General features: G+C 37.4%; 7 protein-coding genes and 1 pseudogene across 16 annotated transcripts; 2 read left to right on the plus strand and 6 right to left on the minus strand.

Moving 5' to 3' along the window:
• Window positions 1-243: 243 nt before the first annotated feature.
• LOC104769965 (transcription factor MYB93-like) lies at window positions 244-2384 on the plus strand. Its single transcript, XM_010494301.2, has 4 exons — window positions 244-366; window positions 599-869; window positions 1309-2004; window positions 2120-2384. Exons 2-4 carry the CDS (start codon window positions 607-609, stop codon window positions 2154-2156), a joined length of 996 nt encoding a protein of 331 aa, XP_010492603.1. The 5' UTR covers window positions 244-366; window positions 599-606; the 3' UTR covers window positions 2157-2384.
• Window positions 2385-3237: 853 nt separating this feature from the next.
• Window positions 3238-8486, minus strand: LOC104769966 (SART-1 family protein DOT2). Of its 2 annotated transcripts, none has more exons than XM_087505942.1 (13): window positions 7995-8486; window positions 7025-7567; window positions 6450-6588; window positions 6312-6354; window positions 6000-6113; window positions 5811-5907; window positions 5659-5725; window positions 5513-5572; window positions 4813-5422; window positions 4142-4515; window positions 3826-4046; window positions 3650-3734; window positions 3238-3553 (listed from the first exon to the last, which is right to left on the minus strand). In XM_087505942.1, exons 2-13 carry the CDS (start codon window positions 7555-7557, stop codon window positions 3476-3478), a joined length of 2421 nt encoding a protein of 806 aa, XP_087362068.1. In that variant the 5' UTR covers window positions 7558-7567; window positions 7995-8486; the 3' UTR covers window positions 3238-3475. The 2 variants fall into 2 exon arrangements, with proteins under 2 accessions (XP_087362068.1, XP_087362069.1); XM_087505943.1 differs by having other exon boundaries at window positions 7025-7585; window positions 7995-8310.
• On the minus strand, window positions 8458-9334 carry LOC104769968 (octanoyltransferase LIP2, mitochondrial pseudogene; annotated as a pseudogene). The gene has a single exon (XR_015593539.1). The product of XR_015593539.1 is annotated as an octanoyltransferase LIP2, mitochondrial pseudogene (transcript).
• LOC104769967 (THO complex subunit 7A-like) lies at window positions 8458-11191 on the minus strand. 2 transcript variants are annotated; one of them, XM_010494303.3, is made up of 4 exons: window positions 11029-11191; window positions 10206-10857; window positions 9607-10058; window positions 8458-9341 (listed from the first exon to the last, which is right to left on the minus strand). In XM_010494303.3, exons 2-3 carry the CDS (start codon window positions 10809-10811, stop codon window positions 9942-9944), a joined length of 723 nt encoding a protein of 240 aa, XP_010492605.1. In that variant the 5' UTR covers window positions 10812-10857; window positions 11029-11191; the 3' UTR covers window positions 8458-9341; window positions 9607-9941. The 2 variants fall into 2 exon arrangements, with proteins under 2 accessions (XP_010492605.1, XP_087362074.1); XM_087505948.1 differs by having other exon boundaries at window positions 11025-11156.
• A 368-nt stretch (window positions 11192-11559) lies between these two features.
• Window positions 11560-13805, minus strand: LOC104769969 (histone acetyltransferase MCC1-like). 3 transcript variants are annotated; one of them, XM_087505947.1, is made up of 5 exons: window positions 13338-13805; window positions 13084-13228; window positions 12421-12520; window positions 12089-12317; window positions 11560-11981 (listed from the first exon to the last, which is right to left on the minus strand). In XM_087505947.1, the coding sequence occupies exons 1-5, from the start codon at window positions 13484-13486 to the stop codon at window positions 11786-11788; spliced, it is 819 nt and encodes a 272-aa protein (XP_087362073.1). In that variant the 5' UTR covers window positions 13487-13805; the 3' UTR covers window positions 11560-11785. The 3 variants fall into 3 exon arrangements, with proteins under 3 accessions (XP_087362073.1, XP_087362071.1, XP_087362072.1); XM_087505945.1 differs by having other exon boundaries at window positions 12071-12317; window positions 13338-13715; XM_087505946.1 differs by having other exon boundaries at window positions 11560-12015; window positions 12114-12317; window positions 13338-13710.
• A 121-nt stretch (window positions 13806-13926) lies between these two features.
• LOC104772302 (uncharacterized) lies at window positions 13927-16808 on the minus strand. 4 transcript variants are annotated; one of them, XM_087505944.1, is made up of 11 exons: window positions 16349-16808; window positions 16198-16266; window positions 15946-16026; window positions 15792-15857; window positions 15429-15667; window positions 15248-15319; window positions 14993-15115; window positions 14825-14906; window positions 14652-14698; window positions 14448-14529; window positions 13927-14146 (listed from the first exon to the last, which is right to left on the minus strand). In XM_087505944.1, the coding sequence occupies exons 3-11, from the start codon at window positions 15985-15987 to the stop codon at window positions 14069-14071; spliced, it is 831 nt and encodes a 276-aa protein (XP_087362070.1). In that variant the 5' UTR covers window positions 15988-16026; window positions 16198-16266; window positions 16349-16808; the 3' UTR covers window positions 13927-14068. The 4 variants fall into 4 exon arrangements, with proteins under 4 accessions (XP_087362070.1, XP_019097963.1, XP_010495235.3 ...); XM_019242418.2 differs by having other exon boundaries at window positions 14993-15133; window positions 16349-16806; XM_010496933.3 differs by having other exon boundaries at window positions 16198-16255; window positions 16349-16805.
• Window positions 16809-16952: 144 nt separating this feature from the next.
• LOC104769970 (heat stress transcription factor A-1b-like) lies at window positions 16953-19633 on the plus strand. Of its 2 annotated transcripts, XM_010494311.3 has the most exons (4): window positions 16953-17444; window positions 17723-17843; window positions 18100-19292; window positions 19388-19633. In XM_010494311.3, exons 2-3 carry the CDS (start codon window positions 17829-17831, stop codon window positions 19288-19290), a joined length of 1206 nt encoding a protein of 401 aa, XP_010492613.1. In that variant the 5' UTR covers window positions 16953-17444; window positions 17723-17828; the 3' UTR covers window positions 19291-19292; window positions 19388-19633. The 2 variants fall into 2 exon arrangements, with proteins under 2 accessions (XP_010492613.1, XP_010492612.1); XM_010494310.3 differs by lacking the exon at window positions 17723-17843 and having other exon boundaries at window positions 16986-17444.
• Window positions 19634-19663: 30 nt separating this feature from the next.
• On the minus strand, window positions 19664-21975 carry LOC104769971 (syntaxin-21-like). Its single transcript, XM_010494313.3, has 7 exons — window positions 21547-21975; window positions 21319-21412; window positions 20950-21086; window positions 20765-20839; window positions 20277-20434; window positions 20085-20185; window positions 19664-19988 (listed from the first exon to the last, which is right to left on the minus strand). The coding sequence occupies exons 1-7, from the start codon at window positions 21768-21770 to the stop codon at window positions 19923-19925; spliced, it is 855 nt and encodes a 284-aa protein (XP_010492615.1). The 5' UTR covers window positions 21771-21975; the 3' UTR covers window positions 19664-19922.
• Window positions 21976-22126: the final 151 nt, after the last annotated feature.

Genomic DNA, 22126 nt, shown 5'->3' on the forward strand with positions numbered 1-22126 from the left:
TTAAAATTTTTTAAAGGCTGTATCTACAAACTTCCTTTTGTCAACATATGGATTAGTTGCAGCAACTTTTGTGTACCTACATTGCTTCACAAACTTGATCATCTTCTTCTCTTCCTTTCTTTTTCTTCTTCTTACAAAAATGTTTTTGATAACACTTTCCACAAGGGCATTTTCGTTATTTATCAGGTCATCAAAGTCAAAAGCTAAACTAAGATCTTCTCCCTCCGACAAGATACAAGACACGAAAGCCCTATTTAATGCAAAGATCACACATACACACTTAGCCTCATTCACTAAGATCCTTATTATTTTGATCATCGCCTTGCTTCATCAAAATTTCTCTCCCTTCTAATTGCTCTTCAACAGGTTCGACGATACATATACTGATATACATACATACATGCATGCAAACATATACGTATCTTTCTGCTCATACACGTTTAACAAGTACAAGTTCATATGAATTCAGTTACGGTGTTTGCTTAATTTATATACTGTTATCTCTTAGCTAGATTGATGTAATTCTATACTTATGCTTAATTATTTATTCAAGATTAATTCTCAGGAAATTAAATAACATATATATTTTGTGTTATAGTAATTATAATGGGGCGATCACCATGTTGCGATGAGAATGGGTTAAAGAAAGGGCCATGGACACAAGAGGAGGATGAGAAACTGATAGTTCACATTCAAAAACATGGCCATGGAAGCTGGAGAGCTCTTCCGAAGCAAGCTGGTTTAAACCGATGCGGGAAGAGTTGTAGATTGAGATGGACTAACTACTTGAGACCTGACATTAAGAGAGGAAATTTCACTGAAGAGGAAGAACAAACTATTATCAACCTCCATTCCCTTCTTGGAAACAAGTAATGAATCACTTTATTTTACAAGTCCTTAATTACTTTGATTGAAAATTAAACCATTTGTTAATTCTTCTAGTCAAATCTTTAATTATATCTCACAGGTGGTTTAAATAGTTAGTGTGAAACGAGCTAGGAGCCTAGGACTAATTAAGTTTATAACCAGAATCAAGAGTAGGATCTGATATATGAAATATATAATGAACATATATATTAGTATTATATGGCTTATGGATGAAAGAGTATAATTGACATATGTATATACCTACTACACTGGTTTTCTCTAGGTGCATACGTCTGTAGCCATTTTTTCAATCTTGAAAACTAAGTCTTGTTATGACTAAAACAAATCAATATTAGGTATTAGTCTTAAACTAATCCACTAGCTAGGATAATATCAGTTTGATTATTTTTTTTTTAAAAGTTTTGTATGTGTTTCTGAAAGGTGGTCGTCGATAGCTGGTAATCTTCCTGGGAGAACGGACAATGAAATTAAAAACTATTGGAACACACATTTGAGAAAGAAACTTCTTCAAATGGGGATTGATCCGGTGACCCATAGGCCAAGAACCGACCATCTAAATGTCCTAGCTGCTCTCCCGCAGCTTCTCGCGGCCGCAAATTTGAACAGCCTCTTGAATCTCAATCAAAATGTGCAGTTGGACGCAACAACTCTTGCTAAAGCTCAGTTGATACACAACATGATTCAAGTCCTTAGTACCAATAACAACACCAATCATCCTTCTTTTTCTTCATCAACCATGCAAACCAATAACAACGATCTCTTTGGCCATTCTTCTTACTTGGAGAACCAAAATATATTTGGTCAGTCTCAAACCTTCTCTCACATTCTTGAGAACAATCATGATAACCCTTTGGATTCTTTAGCTTCCGGCCCCATACAACCGGATTTTCAAGATGATCATAATTCACTCCCACTGTTGGTTCCTGCTTCTCCTGATGAAGAATCTAAACAAACTCAAATGATGGTCAAGAACAAAGACATCGCGGAGTACCATCATCCTGATCATACTACAAACCCTTCATCATCAAATTCGACGTTCACACAAGATCATCATCAGCCATGGTGTGACGTTATTGATGATGGAGCAAGTGATTCTTATTGGAAAGAGATTATAGAGTAAGTCCTCTTACAGTATTCACCCACATACATATCTTGTTTCGTGATCACATGAACGTTTTCAGTGAATGGACGCTTCGGGGCTAGTCTAATGTTTTAATTCTCCATTTTGCAGGCAGACGTGTTCGGAACCATGGCCATTTCCTGAATAGACAAGACTGGAAAATAATTAAAGAGAGAATACTTTGATAATTTTATTTGTTGTTAACTAATCTTCCTTACATTCTGTTTTTTAGGACCATGTGTGGGTAAACCGTGATCTTGTACAAACTTAATTACTGTACCTTACCGTATTAGATACAAATGATTCGTGTTTGTAATTACTTTAATACTTCTAAATTATATATTTTGATGAAAAATACAAAACGTTGATTTTTTTTTTTTCTCTCATCCATTTGGATTTCTTAATTAAAAGGTAAATAAACATACTACATCGACACGTAAACGCATACGCAAATACAAGTAAAACAAACAAGCTTGTGATGTCTTCTATTAGTTGTATTTTTTAGTCAACCAAGTAAAACCAAAACAGATTCTTGAGTCTCCCAAGCCGAATAAACAAATAAATCTGATTACTTTTGGATAAGAAATATATAGTAGTACTTTTGTTTGTTTTACCAAATATAATTGAAGTTAAAAGATTTAGTTGGCGATGGGTAAGAAGAAGTGAACTACAAAATATCTCTCGAAAGTGACACAACCTTGTTTTCGTTTTGACTTTGGTAGGAGACAAAAGGGTTTAAATGAATAAAGTTTTAGTTACATACATTACGCTACATGTCTCGTGGGACAGAACATCTTGGCACTATTTTTAATCTCGCGGCCGAAACTAAAAGTCATCAACATTTTTTTTTGGTCAACCGACTCATGAACACTTGTGATTTGATATTAAGATGGAAAGGGTAAATTACTTAAATTAACAAAATTGAATACTTTCAGTCAAAGGAAGTATCGTTCTCAATATTAATTCAAGTTAAACACTCAACCAAACCACATTTCATTTTTGGGTTGTGACAGGGAGATATAAAGTGAAACGTGTTTTAACGATTTAATTGAACTTTTTAACAAGGTACAAGATTACTCTCAAGAAAATAAAAAGCCAACGGTTAGAATTTTTAATCTGGTTTAATTTGTCTGTCTACACCAAAATTCAGAGAACTTTTGAGTTATTTTCTACTAAAGAGATAATTTTTTATTTTTTTTTTAATATGTTGGGATGCGATAAAAACAAAATTTTTAAAAGGAAAAGAAACAGAAGTGTGATTTTAAGAACTGAAACCAAACCAATTCGCGTTTTTGGCAACTCCATCAAAATATCATCAGTCTCCGCATGAATCTATATATTGAGCTATGTCTTCTTCTAAAGACTGTAACAAAAGATCAGAGACGTAATCAGAATCCTGAAAATGAGTTTACCAGAGACAAATCGATGTGAAGCAAAGACGCAAGCAAGATTATCTATAAGTGTCCTTCAAGGCTTTGGTCTCTTTGGTGGTGTATCCGAGTTTCCAGGCTCCGATTTCCGCTTTATTCCCAAGAAACGCTCCACCTGAAACGTTTCATCGCAAACGATCAATACTAATCCTGAATAAGGCTTAAGCTGTTAAAGAGGAATGTATTTTTTTAAAATCTTAAATCATGTAACCTTTTTGTCACCAAGCATTGGTGTTAAGCTTCCTGGAACATCCTTCTCAACAGTCGCAAACCCGCTCTGAGGATCACTAGTTTGTCTGAAAAATGTAACAAACAAGTGTTAGTTAAAGGAGCGTCACTTCTAAGTGATGCATAAAACTAAAACTGAATGATGAATCATCTATATACCCTGGTCTGACATGGCCACTGAGGACAAGGTAAGGAGTTTTCAGTTGAGCTTGAGCCTCTCTCATTCTTTGAACAGATTGCGATGGTGTGTCTGAGTTTTTCATTTGCTTTAACTTGAGCTCTTCCTGGTACTGTTTCATCCGTTTCTCTTCCTTCATTTTTCCAGGTCCCTTCCCGTGGAATTTGTGAGAGAGTAATCGGAAGGCTTCTTTTGGGGTTAACTGTTAAACAACATAGATTTGAAGATCGATTATTTTACATATACACATAAGAACGAGTTTAATAAGAGTGAGAAGCAAAGCTTTAGAATACTTACAGTTCTACCAAACTCGTCAGTTCTCTCAATCCTGATGTCCTTGAATCTATCTTTAGATTCTTTGGTACCTTCATCATCCACAATACCCACGAGCTTGCTCTTTTTTTTGTCCATATTTCTACCACCCCAATCAACCTTCTCCTTTAGGGTTCCTCGGTCTTTAAGAAGCTTCAATGCACCAGATAATCCTTTTCCAACCGCAACCTCATGTATAGTTTCATCAGGAGTTACCTCTTTGGTATCTGATGAATCATCTGCTGCAACCATATCAGTATCTTTTACTTCTGTCCAACCATCGGGATGCTCTTCTTTTACTTCAACGGGTGCTACATCTTCTTCCATAAACACATCTTCGCTTTCAGGCTTCCGCGCAACTGAAAGACCACACCATTAGATCAAAAACTCCATACCACTTCTAAAGACTAAGCAAAGTTTTGTCTAAAGAAAATAAATAATCAGCTGGTTGGAGAACTGATTAAAGTAACCAGAAACTATTTGCAGACAAGTCAAAACCCCATGCATTGAATTAGTATATGCATGTGTGTGAGAGAGAGTGTCCATGTATGACACCAAATAAATATTTCAATAACGTAGTACTTTAGCAGATCAATATAATAGAGGCAAAACATAAATAACAGTGTAAATGTGTCAGAAGATGATTTATACTTTACCTTCATTGCGCTGGAGACCCCAAACAAAGTCTCCCATCTCTGTGAAAACCACTGTATTTTCTTGTGTTTCATCCCCGGTGGTGCTATTGTCCTCTGCTGTTTGATTGGTGCTGGAGGCCACAAGATGTGCAACTGCCTGAGGACCAGATCCAGCTTCCTCTTTCTTAATGAGAGCTAACCTCCTAGCTTTCTCTAAGGATTTATAAAGATCTTCAGCATCATCGGCCAACACCATACTCTCATCTTCATCTCTTTTAATAGGCTGAACTTGTTCCCTTCTGAGTAGTCTGGATGCCTCATCAGCTTTAGCAATGGCTGTCTGATAGGCATTGCTCCGTTTTTCATACTCGTTCCTTTCTTTCTCTTCTTTCATGGCCTGCCTTTTGCCATCTTTACGAGAACCAAGATCTTCAGCTCCTAATCCCGATGCAACAGCTTCTGCTTCAAGCAAGTTTAAGTCCAATTTATCCTTTTTCCGCAATTGTTTCTTTTTCTTGGGTTTTTTGAACTTTAGCATTTCTTCATGTGAGAAGTAATCTGATGTGACCTTTGCTGACGAGTTAAGGTCTTCAAAAGTATTTGTTGTCTGACCCTGAATTCTCTTACGTAGCTGATAGGTAGAACATGAAAGACAATTAATACCACTAGTGTATACTTACTACGGTCCATTTCATATCAAAAAAGTTAGAAAGAATAGTACCTCCTCAAGCTTTTTCTCAGCTTCACCGGTGAAGCGACCCTGTGCATCCAATAAAATCCCCTAAGACAAAAACAGTAACATCGATTATTCCAATGGAGTGCCTATAATTCTGGTATTTGAGTAATCCGCTAGAGAGAGTAACTTACCTCATCAGTAGCGGGCTCATCGTACTGCGGAAGCATCTTCTTTACTACCGTGGGATCATCATTAAACCTAAAAATCAATATCATGCATTTAAGTCTTAAGCAACACAGATATGCTTATCTAAATGCTATTGAAACACAGATATTTAACTTACTTATCATCATATATTCCCTTTTTCTTCTTGGCTGCTTCATAAGCTTCATTTCGACGCTTCTGTTCTCCAATTTCCACATTTTCTAGCATGTCAATCTCTGCCAGAATAGTTGCAAATCTAGTTTATGACACACCCTCACATTAACCATGCTGATAACATAAATGAAAGAGAGCATAAAAAGATACTAACCATCGTTAACGTCTCCATCAGCAAGGACACTTTGGTCTTTTAGTGTCAAGATAACTGCTCCACCTTCCACCACTTTCTCCAAACCATGTAGAACTCTAACACCTGATAGATGCCCTGTTAACGAGAATGTGTCAAGATAACATTATCAACCAGAACACATCACATGAAGAAACTTGATTTAGAAAGGAAGAAAGAAAAAGGAATCCTATGGCATGATAGAATACATGTATCATTATACTTATTTGAGTTTACATGATTAGTTCCTTTGACGATTTAAAGTTAATGGTGAAAGAAGTGGAAAGGAAAACATACCGCCATCCTCGCTATCTTCATTTCCACCTTGATTAAGGTTGTCCTGAACAAATATAAGATAGGATTAGATTAATAAACGTTAAATTTAAGGAAGTTATGGAGAAATAAAAGGATATGTACAAGGAATGGAAAAAACACCTGCTCCTCAAATATTCTCGAGAGTTGTTGTGCCCTTTGCTTCTCAGCATTTCTTTTTTCCTCAATCTTACGGCTCCTTGCAACCCATGATAGAGCATCAGAAGCATCCTCCGCTTTCTTCTTTCTTTCCTCTCTCATCCTAAGGAAGAAAACAAAAAAACTTTTTAATTCTTATACTAACTGTACATCTAGATGTCATATAACATACGAGAAATAAGCAGAGCCTTGAACCTTTTCAGTAATGATACAGAACTGTATAACAAGACAAAGATTATCATAAGATACACAAAAACAATAATCAGTGAGTAAACCAGACTAATTAGTAGCCAGCAAACTAAGCAGCAGCACTTCTGGAATAGAATCAAAATCAGAAGGTGATGTTCTTACCAGTTATACTAGGTGTTCTAGTTAATTATAAAACACGGGCACAGCATCAAACAAACAAAAAGAGCACAAGAAAGAGAGGATACCCAGAAAATCACTCTACCAAAAATAATGGAAAGGCAAAATTTTAAATACTTGAAATAAAATTTCAAAGATTGAATAGTTAACAACACAAAGCAAGAATCACTTACTTCAAAATGCGATTCTGAAGTTCCAACGAAGAAGCTTCTTTGCCACTTGATGTAACATCAACATTATCTTCACCTTCATTTAGACCTCTGTTGTCATAATGTTCATGTCTTTCAGCAGCTTTTTGAGTCTCATCATCATCTTCATGACCTTTCTTACTCGATCTCTCCTTCATTCTAGACCTATCCTTGTCTTTTTCTTTCTCAGTATCCCTCTCATTTTCTCTATCTTTATGTTTATCTCTTTCTTTATCCTTCTCCTTTTCTTTTACGCGATCTCTTTCCCGATCTCTGGTTTTTTCTTTCTCCCTCTCTTTATCTCTACCTCTAGAGATCTCCTTCTCAGTGTCTCCTTCTCTATCTCTTTTTCGGTCCCTCTCTTTCTCCTTATCCCTGCGGTGGTCCTTTTCTTTATCCTTGCTCCTATGTTCCTTTGCTTTCCTCCTTCCATCTCTGTGTTCTCTAACAGGAGAAACCTCGTTGTCAGCTCTCTCTTCCCTGCTTTCATGCCTCGATTTGGACTTTTCAACTTCCATCTTCAAACGCCTACATGAATACCAAGAACTTCAATCAAAACCAAATCACCAAATGGATCAACTCATAAACAACAATTAACAGTGGTAAACAAGAATGAGTAAAACCAGCTACATGTGAAGATGAGTAACAAAACTACTACTCTTGCAAATTGATAAGCAGATACAACAACCAGCTACATGTGACGGAGTAAGTACTTGTACAACAAACGTATCCTAACATCCCAAACAACACAATTAACGAGTAAAACCCTAACCTAAGAAGAATTTCATTAATATTGGGGAAAAAGGTAGAATCAAATACTGGTTCCGGTTATAGCACCAAGTATTAGTCCGGTGAATAAACGGAAAAGGGAGCACGGTCAAGCAATATGATTTTCATCGGATACAGAACGAAAACTTCCGAAAAGAAAAGTACAATAAAATCCGATTCGAGTTACCTCGGGGTCAAGCCTTCAGTAGAAAGTACTGATATATTCGGATCGACGGACAAAGAAGGTTGAATAAACTCAGAATTGCTTGAGAAATTTCCGAGGGTTTACAGAAAAATTGCGAGAGTACACCGAACGAATAGAGCAGAATAAGAAGAATAAAGCCCAAGTAACTGCGAAGAAAGTGAGAAGATAATGCTACAAGCCAGAGAAATGGCGGTTAAAATCTTACAGCGGACGATCGGCAAGCTCGCCGTGAAAAGAGACGGAGAGACTCTCTGGTGGCGACGAGAGGAGAACGATTGTGCAAAAATAATGAGAAAAAGAGAAGATATACGTGTAATATTCCGGTTTAAATCTTAGTCGGTATAATTCTGAACCGGTTTAATGTACATATTACCAAAAAAAATTCTCGTGACCGCATCGGTTTATGACGACTCAAAAGTTCAGCTGTAAGTGTGATTTGTGTATCTTTGGCAATGAAAGGTTTCTTTAGCAATCAAGAGAAGACAGAGTAGCTAAGTTTAAAACTGTGTATATAGATAACAAGACCAAAACCGGACTAGATTATAATTTATAAGGTTGCTTCGAGTAGGATGAAATCTCACTTTTGGGAGACGAGAAGAGATCAAACAGTATTTTTATCCGTCATCTTTGGTGTCCAAAATGAACGAGGGATCTTCCTTCCACACAACATCATCATAAGAAAACGCTTTGGCAAAGCAAGTAATCAACTGCTTATGAATCACTTCTTCCTTCGGAAGCAGAGCATCCGTCTCTCTTCTCAAAGATGTAACTTCCTTATCAGCAATCCCACAAGGCACAATGTGTTCAAAGTAGTTCAAATCAGGATCAATGTTAAAGGCCAAACCATGACAAGTGATTCCACAAGATATCCTAACCCCAATAGCACCAATCTTTCTATCCCCGACCCAAACCCCAGTCTCACATTTGTTTCCTGCACGAGCTCTCACGCCATACATTGAAGCAAATTCGATCATTGACCGCTCCAATGTCTCCACATAGTTTCTAGCACCAAAACCGATGCTGCGTAAAGAAATGATGGGATATAAGATGGCTTGATGAGGGCCATGGAATGTGATGTCTCCTCCTCTTTGAGTATAATGAAGCTCAGCTCCAATTTTTGTAAGTTGAGATTGAGGGATCAGTAGATTGTGATCGGTTCTGCGTTTTCCGAGTGTGTAAGTTGGTGGATGCTCAAGGGAGAGGAGGGTATCTGGAATTTGATGGGATTTTCTCTCGGAAACTAACTTATCTTGAATTTTAAGGGATTTCAAATAGTTGACAGTGCCTAGCCTCCAAACCTCCAAGGTTCTAGGGGATCTCATTCCCTCCCTGCACAGTATCACAGAATCAATGATTAAAATCACTTCAGCTCTAACACACAAAGGTTTAAATAGGAAGATTACTAGAGCTAAACACACAAAAATTCTTCTTCTTTTTTCCCTAACACAAACTTAATATTACTGATGGGATCAGCAAAATAAAAAAGTTCCAAAAAGAATCAAAGATAGAGTTAAGAATCAAATCCGAGGAGCTAGGATAGAAAACACAAAAGACAGAAACATGAATCGTTTTAGACTTTTCAACTTCGAGTTACCTCGAGATCAAGAGGAAGGTACTGAGATATTCGGATCGACGGACAAAGAAGGTTGAAAACACTCAAGCTCGCCGTGGAAAGAGACGGAGAAACTCAAAATAATAGAAAATGAGAAGATAAATCTTAGTCGGTATAATCCTACCCGGTTTAATTGGTTTAATGTATATATGAACATCGGTTTATGAAGACTCAAAAGTCAAAACCGGTTGTAAGTGTGACTGTGTATCATTGTCATTGCAATGAGGTAAACCAGAAATTTATAAAACCGATTCTTGGCAATGAAAAGGTTACTTTAGCATTCTAAGAGAAGACAGAGTAGCTAAGATTAGGAGGAGCTAATCGATGGACATGGCTTCAGCGCCACCAGCAGTTGTTTCCTCGGACATGTTCCTCTGCATTTCTTCCACCATACTCTTCTGTTCTTCCTCCATTGTCTCCTGCAACTCATCCACCTTTTACATACAAAATTTTCACAAAAACCAAAAACAAAATAAAGGATTTAGAATTTAGCTATAAAAAAACGAGAAAGAAAGGCAAAATTTTGTTTAGAAGAATCTTAACTATAAGACACAATGAGAAACATATAACATCTAACATACCACATGCAACAACAATGCAAACTGCTTCTTCCTTAGCTCAAGAAGTCTCCAGCTTGCTGTATTCTCAGCCTCGAGTTCAGCAATCTCCTTCTTCAATTCATGTATAGCCTTCTCTGTCTCTGACCTCGGTGGCTGCGCAGAGATAAGTTTCCTAATAGCTTCACACTCCTCTTTATGCTGTCTCTCTATTTTACTCTCTTCAAGCTGTTTCTTAAGAACTTCAATATCAGCTTGTGCCTGCATAATCTGCCTACTCGTCTCGTCTCTAACCTCGTTGAAGTTCTCTTTCTCCCTAAGATTAGCAGCAACAACCGCTTGGCTCTTAAGAAGAGGAATCTCAAAAGCAGAAAGCTCCTGTAAGAAAGCTTTCGCTAGCCTATCGCACTCACTGTAGTTATCTTCTTCTTCTTCTTTGTCTAATTCGATAACGAAAGAAGTGAATTTTTTCTGAAGCTTCTTCAATGGAGGTTCGCCTCTGGTGGTAGTGGTGCGTGTGAGAAGCCTATTTCTTATAATTTTGTCATCTTCTAATGGATCAAATGCGTAATTAGCTGCTGCTATAGTCTCTGACCTACCAGAAACAATCCTCCTAGCTCTCACAGACATCTTAACTACTAGATTCTTTTTCTTTTTTAAATTTTCAACTCAAAATCTGCAGAACAAACACAATCCATTAAGCTAAGCAAAAGCATAATCAGAATCATACAAATGTAAGCTAGTGAGAAACACTAAGGTCCAATACTCGATTCACCTGGGGGAGTTCACTAAAACATTCGATATTTACCCAATAAATAAACTGCAAAAAAGAGAATATCTCACTTACTTGAACCGGAACCCAAGATCGAGGCGCCTCTGCTACGATCAAAATTCCAAAACCAGATTAAAAAATAATTCTCTGATTCTAATCGGAACCCTAATTTGTATCTTTCCGTTCCTTGCCCTTTCCCTCGTTCTTCAGTTCAGTTTGCTCGTTTTTATTTTATTTTGCCTTCTCTACTGAATAAATTGCATATAAGGTCCTGAACTTTTTATTTTATTGTATACTTAACCCTTTTCTTTTTATAATTTACAATATAAACCAGCAAATTTTGGACTTTAGATTCCAAAATGGTTTATTCTTGATTATGGGTTTTGGTTCGGTTTAGATCGATTTCGATTTTTTTTGATATAGAATTATTACCGATCTGTATATTAAAACTCAACTCGATTTTAGAATAGTAAACTTCCGGTTCAGATCATGTGGATTGGATAGACCCAATTAGAGCCAAAACGAAGGTGTTCATGATCGGAATTAAAGACTAATCCAGTTACACAATAAGAAATTTGGGGAGCTTGTGTAAATCTGAGTAATATATGAGTACAAAGCTATTTTTCAACAAGCTAAAAATAATTTATCTAGTTACAGTTGTATGAAGCCCTTCTAAGTGTCTTCAACTATCACAATATATACATTTTTATTGATTACATAATTATTTCTACACAGCACACACACAGACATTAGGATCACAACCAGAGCTTAATGGATGGATGACATAGAAAATTAATGATTTTAACAAAGTCTATGAATTGGGAGACGGACACTAAACATAATCATCGTACCCGGATGATACTCTTTCGGAAGCAAGGTTTCGTTTGGTCTGAGTGGGCAAGAGACACCGCATGTTGTCTTTGGATTTAAGCCATTTCGAGCCTTTCTCTTCATGGTTTATCGTCAGCTTTGATGCAACTGATTTGATTCCACTCCTCATGTAATTCAGAACCAACACCGCAAGATCTCTGCAATGCAGCCATGATTCAACGATAACCCCATCTATGAAGAAACAACCGCATAGAGCAAAAAAAAGAATTTAGAATGCAAAATATACTTGTGATTTTGTACATACAAGGGTGAGCAAGGAGAGCGAGAACCGTTGATAAAGTAGACGAAGAGGTAAGAATCGAAATGCTGGCCGTTGATCAAGTAGAATCCGTGTAACCTCCTTACACATCTGAAAGACATTCTTTTGTAAAGTCGAATTGCAGGATTGTTGTGTGCAATCACATGAAGGTAAACACCACGACACACAGGGATACTAGAAGCGTATTTAACAACCTCATTAATAAGCAACTTAGCTGCACAATAAAAACTTTATAAGATCAACAAAACCAAGCAAGACAAGAGAAGAGACGAATCAAAGATGAGAATGTCATTGGTTTACTACATAATTAATAATACCTATTCCGCGTTTTCTGTATGTTTCTACAACTCCAAGTGTTAGGATGTACACCAATGTCTCCTCTCCCTTCGTCGAGTCATATCTTATTAGCTCTGATATCTGTGCAAGACATAGGAAACTCTCAACACATCATAAACCAAAAAAAAAAAAAGTCCTTGACTCGTTAGTACAAAGCAAGTTTTAATCATAATAAACAAGTTACAAAACTGGATTCGGTTGATGTTTAGGACATTATGAAATCAATGGTTCGACAACATTCAAAATCTAAACTTTACAACAACTCGCGTTACTTGCTGACCAAAATTACTAGGAAATATCAGTATAAAACCGAAAGGCGAAGAACTAAGACTAAGAGAAGAAGAAAAACTTTAAATCTGCTAAATTTACAATGATGATCTACAAGAAATTTGTAAGAAATCCATCTCGTGTCACACATTCACAAATCTACACTATACAAGACCTTGCAGCTTCTTTACAAAACCCTCTAACCAAGCTTCGATCATAACTACTTAAAACGTTACAGATTGAAGTTCTTTTCTCCAATTGTAAAAAAACCCATATCACTATATCAGACCATTCAAAATCTACACTTGTTTGCAGAAGCTAAAAAATAAAGCAAAAAAAAAAAACGAAAAAGGAAGACAATTTTGGGGAAAACTCACTTCACTTTCTTTGGCAAGCACGATTTTGGCAGTTACAAAGCCGATAAGTTCCTCAGAATGACCATCAGGGCGGCTCCGATCAACAGCAGCCCAAGAGACGATATCACCTCCGTTGACAACATTCTGAAAAAACTCAGATTCATACCTGAAACAAAATCAAATGCTTTTTGATAAGACTTCCAAAAAGGGAAAGTCAAATCTAAAACAGAATAAGATCTTCCGAACAAAGGCATTTTTTTTTTAATGTAATTTACCTGATTGGGAATATATCTCGATGGATTTGCTCCAAACGTTCTAAATCACAAGGGTTTATTGGCCTGAAGCATATACTTGGACGACGAGCGGCTTTGGCTTCTTCCTTTGATGATGAATTCTCCACGAATCCACGCGGAAAACGCGACATTTTTGATCCAGATTAATTTAAGCGACTCAAACTACTTGAAATTTTGTAGATTTATGACACTTTTCATTTGAGTTATACAGATCAAAATCGGTCTCCGACCCGATTGTCTGAACCGGATCCGGGTGGCTTTAGGGTTTCCAGAATCCGAAGATGGGGTTTGTTGATCTTTCAAAAAGAAACAACCTTTTTTTGCTTGCTTTGCCTTCTTTCCCAACAACATCGTTAAAGCGAAGCATCATCTTTGATTCTTCCTTCGGATCACAACACCTCACGTGCCTTGCGACAAACAAGCACGTGCATCTTCACTACTATTCTTTTCCTATTGTTTGGTTTAGTACAACAAGAGAAGTAACTTGTTATCATGTTGACAAAAAATGTTTCCATATAAATCATATAAGGGATTTTGGTATTGTATTAATTTTGCAAAAATGCTTAAGGGATTTTGGAAATAGAAATAATCCTATAGAGTTTGTAACATAAGATTTTGATTACAATATATCGACAACATGGATCAGGATTAATAGTAGTAGTCTACATCTTGTAACATAATTATGTAAATACATAATCTTCATCTCTTCTCAACTAAACGCCATTCAAAAATCGGTGATTAAGAACAGCTTCCGCCATTGGCCGCTTCCGATGGTCAGCGTTCAACATTGCCTACCAAAAACACCACACACACAGACTATATTGGCCAAAGGACCAAAACTTTCCAAATATGAAAAAATTAATACAGTATTGGATCTAACATTTACTAAGGTTTAAATCAGTCGACTAATATTATAAGCCTTTCTCAAACATTTCTATTTTTTCTATGTTTCTCTACATTTTCTTTTCATTACCATTTCCCTTTTTATCTCAAACTACCAGCTACTGTTAAAAGAGAAATTAGATCAGAGTTCCATTTTTGTTATGAAAAAGATAAATACAGAGATAATTATAGGGACTAGGATTATACTACCTGTAGTAATTCCCAACCAGCTCTATCACCAAGATCAAGAAACTTAACAGCTTCTTCAAGGCGTTCGTCGGCTAAACAGTACCTGTATAACACACCAGTGAGGGTTTAAAAAAAAAAAAAAAACTCAGAGACTTGGAGGAACAAACGATTAAACAACGCCTCTTTGGTGCTAAAAAAAATGCTTTATCAAAGCAAGAGGCTTACTCTCTTACAGCCTCCATATCCAGCCGGAAAGTGTTTTCTAGTAACCTCTGCATTTCATCAGATTAAATGAGAGCCGATATGTTTGTGGAATCAATAAGGAGATATTGTGTTAAGATGAGATAAAAAAACAGATCTGTTTAACTTAATTGCATCCAAAATATGTCATATCTTGCCTGAAGAGAAAGAGAATCCATTACGCCTGCTTCACAGAATGGAACAAAGGCTAAGTATGCAAAAAGAAGACCGGCCTCATATCTGTAAGCCACAAGAAATGTGTTAAGAATTTATCAAAAAACATTCACAACTCAATACACTCAAGAATTAGAAAGCAAAAGCATTACATGTCATCTGCAATTCCAAAAGCTCTCTTCTCAAAAACTGTGAAGGCACCAGAAGCAGTTGCCCTTCGCCAAAGTTGCTCTGACAGTGCACCAGAAGTGGCTCCTTCTTCCAAGCATGAAGGCCTGAAAGGTATGCTCAGTCTGTTAACAGCGAACCAACATTATCTTAACAATTCTAGTTCCACTTATAAACAGCAAGACCAAAATGGCGAAATATCAGAAAACTAAGGATAAATAATCAATGAGTGAGGGAACCTTATGTCAACAGAAAAGGCTAGATCTCGCAGCCGCGGTATTAAATAGATAGCTTCTCGTTCTGCTGGTGTACTAAAGATCGTTTTCACAGGAAAAAAATCGAAAAATTAGCGGAGAGATGATACACTTGTACTGAGAGAGAGGGGTGTCTGTGTGTGTGCAATCACGTAGGGAGGCATACTTGAGAACAATAGAGGATGGCCCGAGACTTTGATGTAACCTATCATTAGCATGCATAAAGGCTAGACCTTTCATTGCACCCTGTAGGATGTTAATGACAAAGATTCTCCTTCGTTTCATCATCTGCTCTTTTTCATAAGGATTCCATACTCCTTGGGAGCGAGCTCTGGATGTTTTTTCACTCGCATTTCGTGCGTAGTCAGCTGCACTATTTTTCCCACCATCACGAAATGCCAGCCACTGTATGAATAAAAAACGATTCAACCTATGTTCTATAAGGTATTCCAAAATACCCACATACTTTTGTGCACTTTAGACTCAACAAACTACACTTATTAAGCGACTCAGAGATTGTAAGCCTGACCTGTTCTCCAAATTGTGTCTCAAAGCCACCAACAAGTAAAAGCAGATTAGCAGGCAGGCTTTTGCTCTGCATAGATAAGCAGAATAACTAAGGTGATTGCAATATATAAAGACAATGAGATGTAATTGTACGAATCCACGCTCTTTTATCTAACCTGGAGAAAAGAGTGTGCATTAAGCTCGTTTGCTGCCATCATATCAGCCTCAATTCCACCAGCGCGCTTCCCGGGATAGACCTTTCCAAAAGACGAGTATATATGAGACAACAAAGAAAAAGGGAAAACAAATTAAAATCCGAAATGAAGTTTGATCTTGATTCTAATACTATAAGAACTTGCCCTGATAATGTAGACAGATTCATTAAAAATGGAGAAACAAGAGTATTTTGCTATGGAGAATAGAATCACCTTAAAGACAACAGGTGTTCCTCGAAACGGACCCTGAGATATTCTTCCTTCATATAGTCTGCAGACAAACTGCCGTGGCTAATACACTTTTTTTAACTTGACCAAAATAATATATCACCCGTGTAAAATAACATAAACGCCAAAACTGCACCTGATCTTAACGCCGCCTTCACCAATATCTTGAGATTTTAATCTCCCAATATCATCAGAAGATGTATATTCAAAGTCAGCCCCTGACTGCAATCCTGAATAACTAGTAACATTCATGAATCCGTAGCTTCCGATAAGCTTCCCTACCTCGAACGAGTCAGCGCTGGTGATCAAACCCGCCGCCACCACATGCAACCGCCGATTCCTTCCGCGCCAATTCGAAACCCGACGACCGGAGAATCCTTCGCTTGATGAATATTCTCGATGGATCAAAGAGAAACGCGAAACGCATTCCAAAGAAACGCGATTAACAGCGACCAGATTCATCCTTGTTTTCGCCGCTTCACTTTCAAACTCCGATGATGATTCAGCGACTCTAAAATGTGTCTTGTGTCTCCCAGTCCGTACGAGAGACAGAGAGATAAGAGCCAGGAAAAAAAGTTTTACTCTGCGTCCTACGTGGCTTTTTTATACAGATAATTAAATGATATTATAATCATATTACTTTTGACGGTGTATAATATGCCACGTACGAAGAAAATGATTTTGATGATGCTACCTGTACATTTAAACCGTTTTAAACCGAACTAAATTTCAAAATCTGCACATAACCGGAAGTGAAGCGAACCGAAATGCCCATGCCTGTAATTATTTCTCGAGAAGTCCTTCTCCCTTTCTTCGGCTTTTTAATGGAAAAGATCAAGATTGAAGGGGTCTTTAACACTAGAGAGAGAGAGAGAGTAGTGTTTGAGCTCGGGAAGAAAGCAATTGATTGATCGTTTGATTTAGGTGTAAGTAGTTCTTGCTTTTTTTTTTTTTTTTAATTCGGAGATATGGAATCGGTTCGAGAATCCGCACCGTCGGCGAATTCGAATACGCCGGCGGTAACTATACCGCCGCCGGTGAACTCTGTGCCGCCTTTCTTGAGCAAAACATACGACATGGTTGATGATCCGTTGACAAATGAGGTCGTGTCTTGGAGCAGCGGGAACAACAGCTTCGTCGTCTGGAACGTGCCTGAGTTCTCCAAGTTGCTCTTGCCCAAGTATTTCAAGCACAACAATTTCTCCAGCTTTGTCAGGCAGTTAAATACTTATGTAAGCTTCCTTCACTCTTTCTTTTGCTACACTGAATTATTTTTGAAATCTTGAAATGTTATTTAAGGGTTTCAGTCAGTCTCTTCTTTGCTATTAATAAGTGTTAAATCTAGATAGTAACTTACATAGGAGTAGATGTTTTCTACTATTCAGTTCAGTTGGCGTTTTAATTATGCTAATTGTTGCCTTAAGCCAGTAGAACTATGCATTTTTGTTCAGCTATATAGCTTACCATGGTGGTTTAAATGAATCTTTCTACTCACCAAAAGATTCCACAGAACTTTGCAGGCTCATTTTCACATGTCTCTGAAGATTGGTTTCCTCAATTGCTTTCTGCCTTGTAGCTCTAAATCACAAAAACATTAGCTTTGCTTTCATTTGTATATGTTCTTCGTTCAGGTACATTTTGATAAACTAAAGAACTACTATTGCTTTCCTTAATTAATACCGTGGAGCTGGACATAGTTTGGACAATTAGTTTCCTTCTCAAACTTATACTATAACTAGAACATCTTAGTAATCTGATTTACCTTTTCGTACCATTACTCTTTGTTGGCTTTCTACTTCCACGAAGTTCAAGCAACTTCGCATCGTTTCAATTCTACAATTTGAATTTCCATCTCTATAATGGTTTCTCTGTATTCTTTATGTCTAGGGTTTCAGAAAAGTTGATCCAGATCGATGGGAATTTGCAAATGAAGGGTTTTTAAGAGGCCAAAAACAACTACTGAAGAGTATTAGTAGGAGAAAAACTTCGCATGTGCAGCAGAATCAACAACAAACTCAAGTTCAGAACTCATCTGTTGGTGCTTGTGTCGAGGTGGGGAAATTTGGACTAGAAGAAGAAGTGGAAAGACTTAAGCGGGATAAAAATGTTCTTATGCAAGAACTCGTCAGATTAAGGCAGCAACAACAAGCTACTGAAAACCAACTGCAGAACGTGGGACAGAAAGTTCAAGTGATGGAGCAGAGACAACAACAAATGATGTCGTTTTTGGCAAAGGCTGTTCAGAGTCCAGGTTTCTTGAACCAATTAGTACAACAGAATAATGATGGCAGCAGACAAATTCCGGGAAGCAACAAAAAGAGGAGACTTCCTGGAGATGAACAGGAGAATTGTGGAACCCATGAGGCTAATGATCGTAACCGTCAGATTGTTAGATATCAGCCATCGATAAATGAAGCAGCACACAATATGCTTCGACAGTTCTTGAATCCGAGTTCCTCACCTCAGTATGAATCAGTTTCAAACAATTCTGACAGTTTTCTATTGGGTGATGTTCCCAGTTCTAACCCTGTAGATAATGGGAATCCTTCAAACAAAGTTTCTGGAGTAACATTGGCCGAGGTTTCACCCATGGCAGCTCCTTCAGCAACGAATCAAGTACAAGTAAACTTGGCTCATCATCCTCAACCTGGTCTGGTTCAGCCAATTGTAGGTTCAAGTCTGGCTCAAGGAGTAGCACCTGCAGCTTCTTGGAGCCCTGAATCTGATTTAGTTGGATGTGAGACAGGTAATGGAGAGTGTTTTGATCCAATAATGGCTGCTTTAGATGCGTTAGAAGGCGATGCAATTTCTCCTGAAGGCGAGGGCAAGATGAATGAGTTACTGGAAGGAACCCCTAAGCTTCCCGGAGTCCAGGATCCATTCTGGGAACAGTTCTTTTCTGATGAAAGCCAAGCGATTGGAGATACAGACGAGATTCTATCAGGATCAGTGGAGAATAATGACATGGTAGTGGAACAAGAACCACCTACAACAAATGAGTGGTCACGGAATCAACAGCAAATGAATTATCTTACTGAACAAATGGGACTTCTTTCCTCAGAAGCACAGAGGAAATGAAGGTAAGAACATCGGTTCAGTTTCACGACATGCTTCTCTGCCTTGTTGTAATGGTCTTGAGGGTTATCATCTGTTTCTCACTGATGTTGGTTTTCAGGTGAGGTTGTGAAAGGGAATATGAAAGGAGGAGGGAGGGATATACCAGAGGGTGTTTGTGCCCCTTTTGTTTTGCATTACACACAAAACTTTAACAGGAAAAAGGTAGAAACGTAAAAGATTAAGTACCAAGTCCACCATGCTTGTAAATAACTTGAAATAGTGATCGCCTTTTATATGATGTTTTCTATTGTACATTACTTTTGTGTGAAAACGTCCATCGTATTCAATTATCATCTCGATACAATTGATCCTGTGATCCCTGACAGATTACCGATTAAAGCCCAAGACAGAATCATTATCATGTTTATTAAACTTACACGTTTATATCTTTTAATCATAAAGATCCTTACGATGGATTAATACATAAAAACTCACACAATGAGAAGTTAACGATCAGTTCGATTGAATGGGCAATGATGTAGTATAAAGAATCTGTACAATAGATATATCTCTTTAATGGTCTTTGTATAGTTTAATCGATAGGTCTTCCCTTGATGCTTGAAGATGAAAGCTTGTAGTTTGATAATTGATGGTTAGACCATGACGACGATGATGACAATGAGTAGCACAATCCCAAAAATGAGAATAAGTAGGCATGTCTGCAACAGTGTAAAACATATCAAATTTAGCTTTAGCTGCAAAAGAATATGAAATCACAGAATTGAAAGATTGGGAAGAGTCCTCTTAGTGTGTACCAAAGATGAGTTTGAACTTTGAGTTTTAGCTGCTTTTCTAAGTTGAACAGTTGCTTGTGTAGTTGCAGCATGTGAGTTTTCAATGTTAGAGCTGATGTCATCTGTCAAGACACATTATAGGTTTTGTGAGATTTTGAAGAGGCAAAAAGGAAACAGGGAGATTTACAATTTGTGATTGTTGGAGTTACTTACCGATCATAATTCCTTGATGCTGCGTTAAAACAGCTAGATCTTTGAAGATTTCATTCACTTCACCAATGTGTTCTTGAATTTCTCTAATTCCTTGCTCTCTTTCCTCAATAATTGCTTCATTGAATGTTATCTCATTATCTAAAAACACCACTTCTTGCCTGGGATGAGTATAACAGAAGTTAGTAAATAACACCTTGCTTCAAAATATGAGAAACGTAATATGACCATAAAAAGAAGATGGGTTTCATGGCCATAACCAACTTCTTAATTTCTATAGACCAAATCTATCAACAATTAAGGCTACAGGAAATGACGATTGTAAACTACAACTTTGACAATCAGTTATGTATCTCCTTAAGGAAGAAAGGAAAAGTGAGAAGATGGTTTGAATACTCAAAACAGGTGTAAGAGCAAATTGATTGCTTTGAGTCACATTTGGATCCTGTTTATGCTAACAAATGATCAAGTGAATAATCCATACTCCTCACCTTCTTGATTGTTGAAGAAGAGTTTGCTGCTCTGAGGCCCTTAAAGATTCAGTATCGAGTTCCTGTGCGTTATAACTGCATGAAGTGGCAGAACAATGACGCATGTGTAAGTGAAACTTACATTCCACAAACTATCAGAAACAATCATAAGTTCAAAGTTTTCTACACGTTCAAAAATTGGTTACCTGGTAGGTATTTCTTTAGTGACCGCAGGAGTATATGTAATTTCTCTTTCAGCTGCAAGTCTCTGAGCTTTCTGAAACTCTTTAAGAACTGATTGGAAATCTTTTGCCAGTTTAGCATCCGCAATCTTCTTAATTGACTGCAAGTAAAGCGAGGGAACGTAAGCACAACACAGAATTACGAATTATTTTAGATAAACTAGTCTATACTCATCATCTCTCAGACAATCTCAATTCTCCCACCAAATGAGATAAAATGGTGTCACCACCACAAAAAAAAAAAAGGGTCAATAGTAAAATGTGCTCTTAGACATCTAACAATTCATAGCATCATCGTAGGAGAAGGAAACAAAAATGTAATCATTTACTTACACTAACTGCTCCATGATGGTCGGCTTCGCTAGCTTCCTTAAGATTCGATGAAGTGTTTTTCACCAATTCTGTTATCTGTAGCCTTGTCTTTTTCCTGCCAAACATTGATAAAAAATCTCAAATTCTTCCTCAAACCCTAAAACTCATATTTTTTTCTAATTCAAAACCAAAACCCTAATTAAGACAGAGATTTAGCAAATAAAAACAAGAGAAGAGTGTGGTACTAACAGCTTCTCGCGCAATTCAAGAGTATCTTTCGGGGTTCCGATGAAATTAACGAGGCGAGCGAAGGAACTAACAGAAGTGCTGATCCTAAAAATCCCAGCGGCGACTTCCCGAGATGGATCCCCACCACGAGACGAAGGTCTCTGCTGTTGTTGTTGTTGCCTCCCGCCGGTAAAACCATTAGACTTCTGAAATCGAGAACCAGCTTCGAGGTCTTGGAAACTCATCTTCACGATCGAATCTCTCAAAAAATCTCTCTCTCTCTCTCTTTTGGGAGAGGGGATAACAAACAAAGACGAGACGGGACGAAGATGGAAATGAGTTTGGTAAGGAACAAGTTTTTATTTTTTCCCCAAATTTATTGTTGTTTTCTATAATTTGTATAAATAAAAATATAAAATTATTTTAATCTCATGTGGTCCGCGTGATTATGGTGGTGGATGGAGGGAATTAAAATAATTAATACGTAACAAATTACTTGGGCGGTGCCACGTCATTGCGAGGGAAGGATCCTGCGCTGTCGACGTTGACCTTCTCTTCCGTGTAAATTTAAATCTCGGTTTGTTTAAACCGGGACCGAGTC

The sequence above is a fragment of the Camelina sativa genome, chromosome 20 (assembly GCF_030686135.1).
Source record: "Camelina sativa cultivar CO46 ecotype springtype chromosome 20, ASM3068613v1".
Classification (NCBI taxonomy): Eukaryota; Viridiplantae; Streptophyta; class Magnoliopsida; order Brassicales; family Brassicaceae; genus Camelina; species Camelina sativa.

What these genes read in the sequence shown, in the direction of transcription:
- LOC104769965 (XM_010494301.2), top strand. Translation starts at nt 607, where the DNA reads ATGGGGCGATCACCATGTTGCGATGAGAATGGGTTAAAGAAAGGGCCA. An exon ending in CATTCCCTTCTTGGAAACAA is followed by an intron (nt 870 to 1,308) that starts GTAATGAATCAC and finishes TGTTTCTGAAAG; the next exon opens with GTGGTCGTCGATAGCTGGTA. An exon ending in TATTGGAAAGAGATTATAGA is followed by an intron (nt 2,005 to 2,119) that starts GTAAGTCCTCTT and finishes TCCATTTTGCAG; the next exon opens with GCAGACGTGTTCGGAACCAT.
- LOC104769967 (XM_010494303.3), bottom strand. Translation starts at nt 10,811, where the DNA reads ATGTCTGTGAGAGCTAGGAGGATTGTTTCTGGTAGGTCAGAGACTATA. An exon ending in TTGCATTGTTGTTGCATGTG is followed by an intron (nt 10,059 to 10,205) that starts GTATGTTAGATG and finishes TGTATGTAAAAG; the next exon opens with GTGGATGAGTTGCAGGAGAC.
- LOC104769966 (XM_087505942.1), bottom strand. Translation starts at nt 7,557, where the DNA reads ATGGAAGTTGAAAAGTCCAAATCGAGGCATGAAAGCAGGGAAGAGAGA. An exon ending in CTTCAGAATCGCATTTTGAA is followed by an intron (nt 6,589 to 7,024) that starts GTAAGTGATTCT and finishes TTTCTTCCTTAG; the next exon opens with GATGAGAGAGGAAAGAAAGA. An exon ending in TGAAGATAGCGAGGATGGCG is followed by an intron (nt 6,114 to 6,311) that starts GTATGTTTTCCT and finishes TCTCGTTAACAG; the next exon opens with GGCATCTATCAGGTGTTAGA.
- LOC104769969 (XM_087505945.1), bottom strand. Translation starts at nt 13,486, where the DNA reads ATGTCGCGTTTTCCGCGTGGATTCGTGGAGAATTCATCATCAAAGGAA. An exon ending in TGCTTGCCAAAGAAAGTGAA is followed by an intron (nt 12,521 to 13,083) that starts GTGAGTTTTCCC and finishes TGTCTTGCACAG; the next exon opens with ATATCAGAGCTAATAAGATA. An exon ending in TTGTATGTACAAAATCACAA is followed by an intron (nt 11,982 to 12,070) that starts GTATATTTTGCA and finishes GCTGCATTGCAG; the next exon opens with AGATCTTGCGGTGTTGGTTC.
- LOC104769971 (XM_010494313.3), bottom strand. Translation starts at nt 21,770, where the DNA reads ATGAGTTTCCAAGACCTCGAAGCTGGTTCTCGATTTCAGAAGTCTAAT. An exon ending in CTTCTTCAACAATCAAGAAG is followed by an intron (nt 20,435 to 20,764) that starts GTGAGGAGTATG and finishes TACTCATCCCAG; the next exon opens with GCAAGAAGTGGTGTTTTTAG. An exon ending in AAAGTTCAAACTCATCTTTG is followed by an intron (nt 19,989 to 20,084) that starts GTACACACTAAG and finishes ACACTGTTGCAG; the next exon opens with ACATGCCTACTTATTCTCAT.
- LOC104769970 (XM_010494310.3), top strand. Translation starts at nt 17,181, where the DNA reads ATGGAATCGGTTCGAGAATCCGCACCGTCGGCGAATTCGAATACGCCG. An exon ending in TCAGGCAGTTAAATACTTAT is followed by an intron (nt 17,445 to 18,099) that starts GTAAGCTTCCTT and finishes CTTTATGTCTAG; the next exon opens with GGTTTCAGAAAAGTTGATCC.
- LOC104772302 (XM_019242417.2), bottom strand. Translation starts at nt 16,674, where the DNA reads ATGAATCTGGTCGCTGTTAATCGCGTTTCTTTGGAATGCGTTTCGCGT. An exon ending in AGACACAATTTGGAGAACAG is followed by an intron (nt 15,668 to 15,791) that starts GTCAGGCTTACA and finishes TTATTCATACAG; the next exon opens with TGGCTGGCATTTCGTGATGG. An exon ending in CTGGTTGGGAATTACTACAG is followed by an intron (nt 14,147 to 14,447) that starts GTAGTATAATCC and finishes TGTTTTTGGTAG; the next exon opens with GCAATGTTGAACGCTGACCA.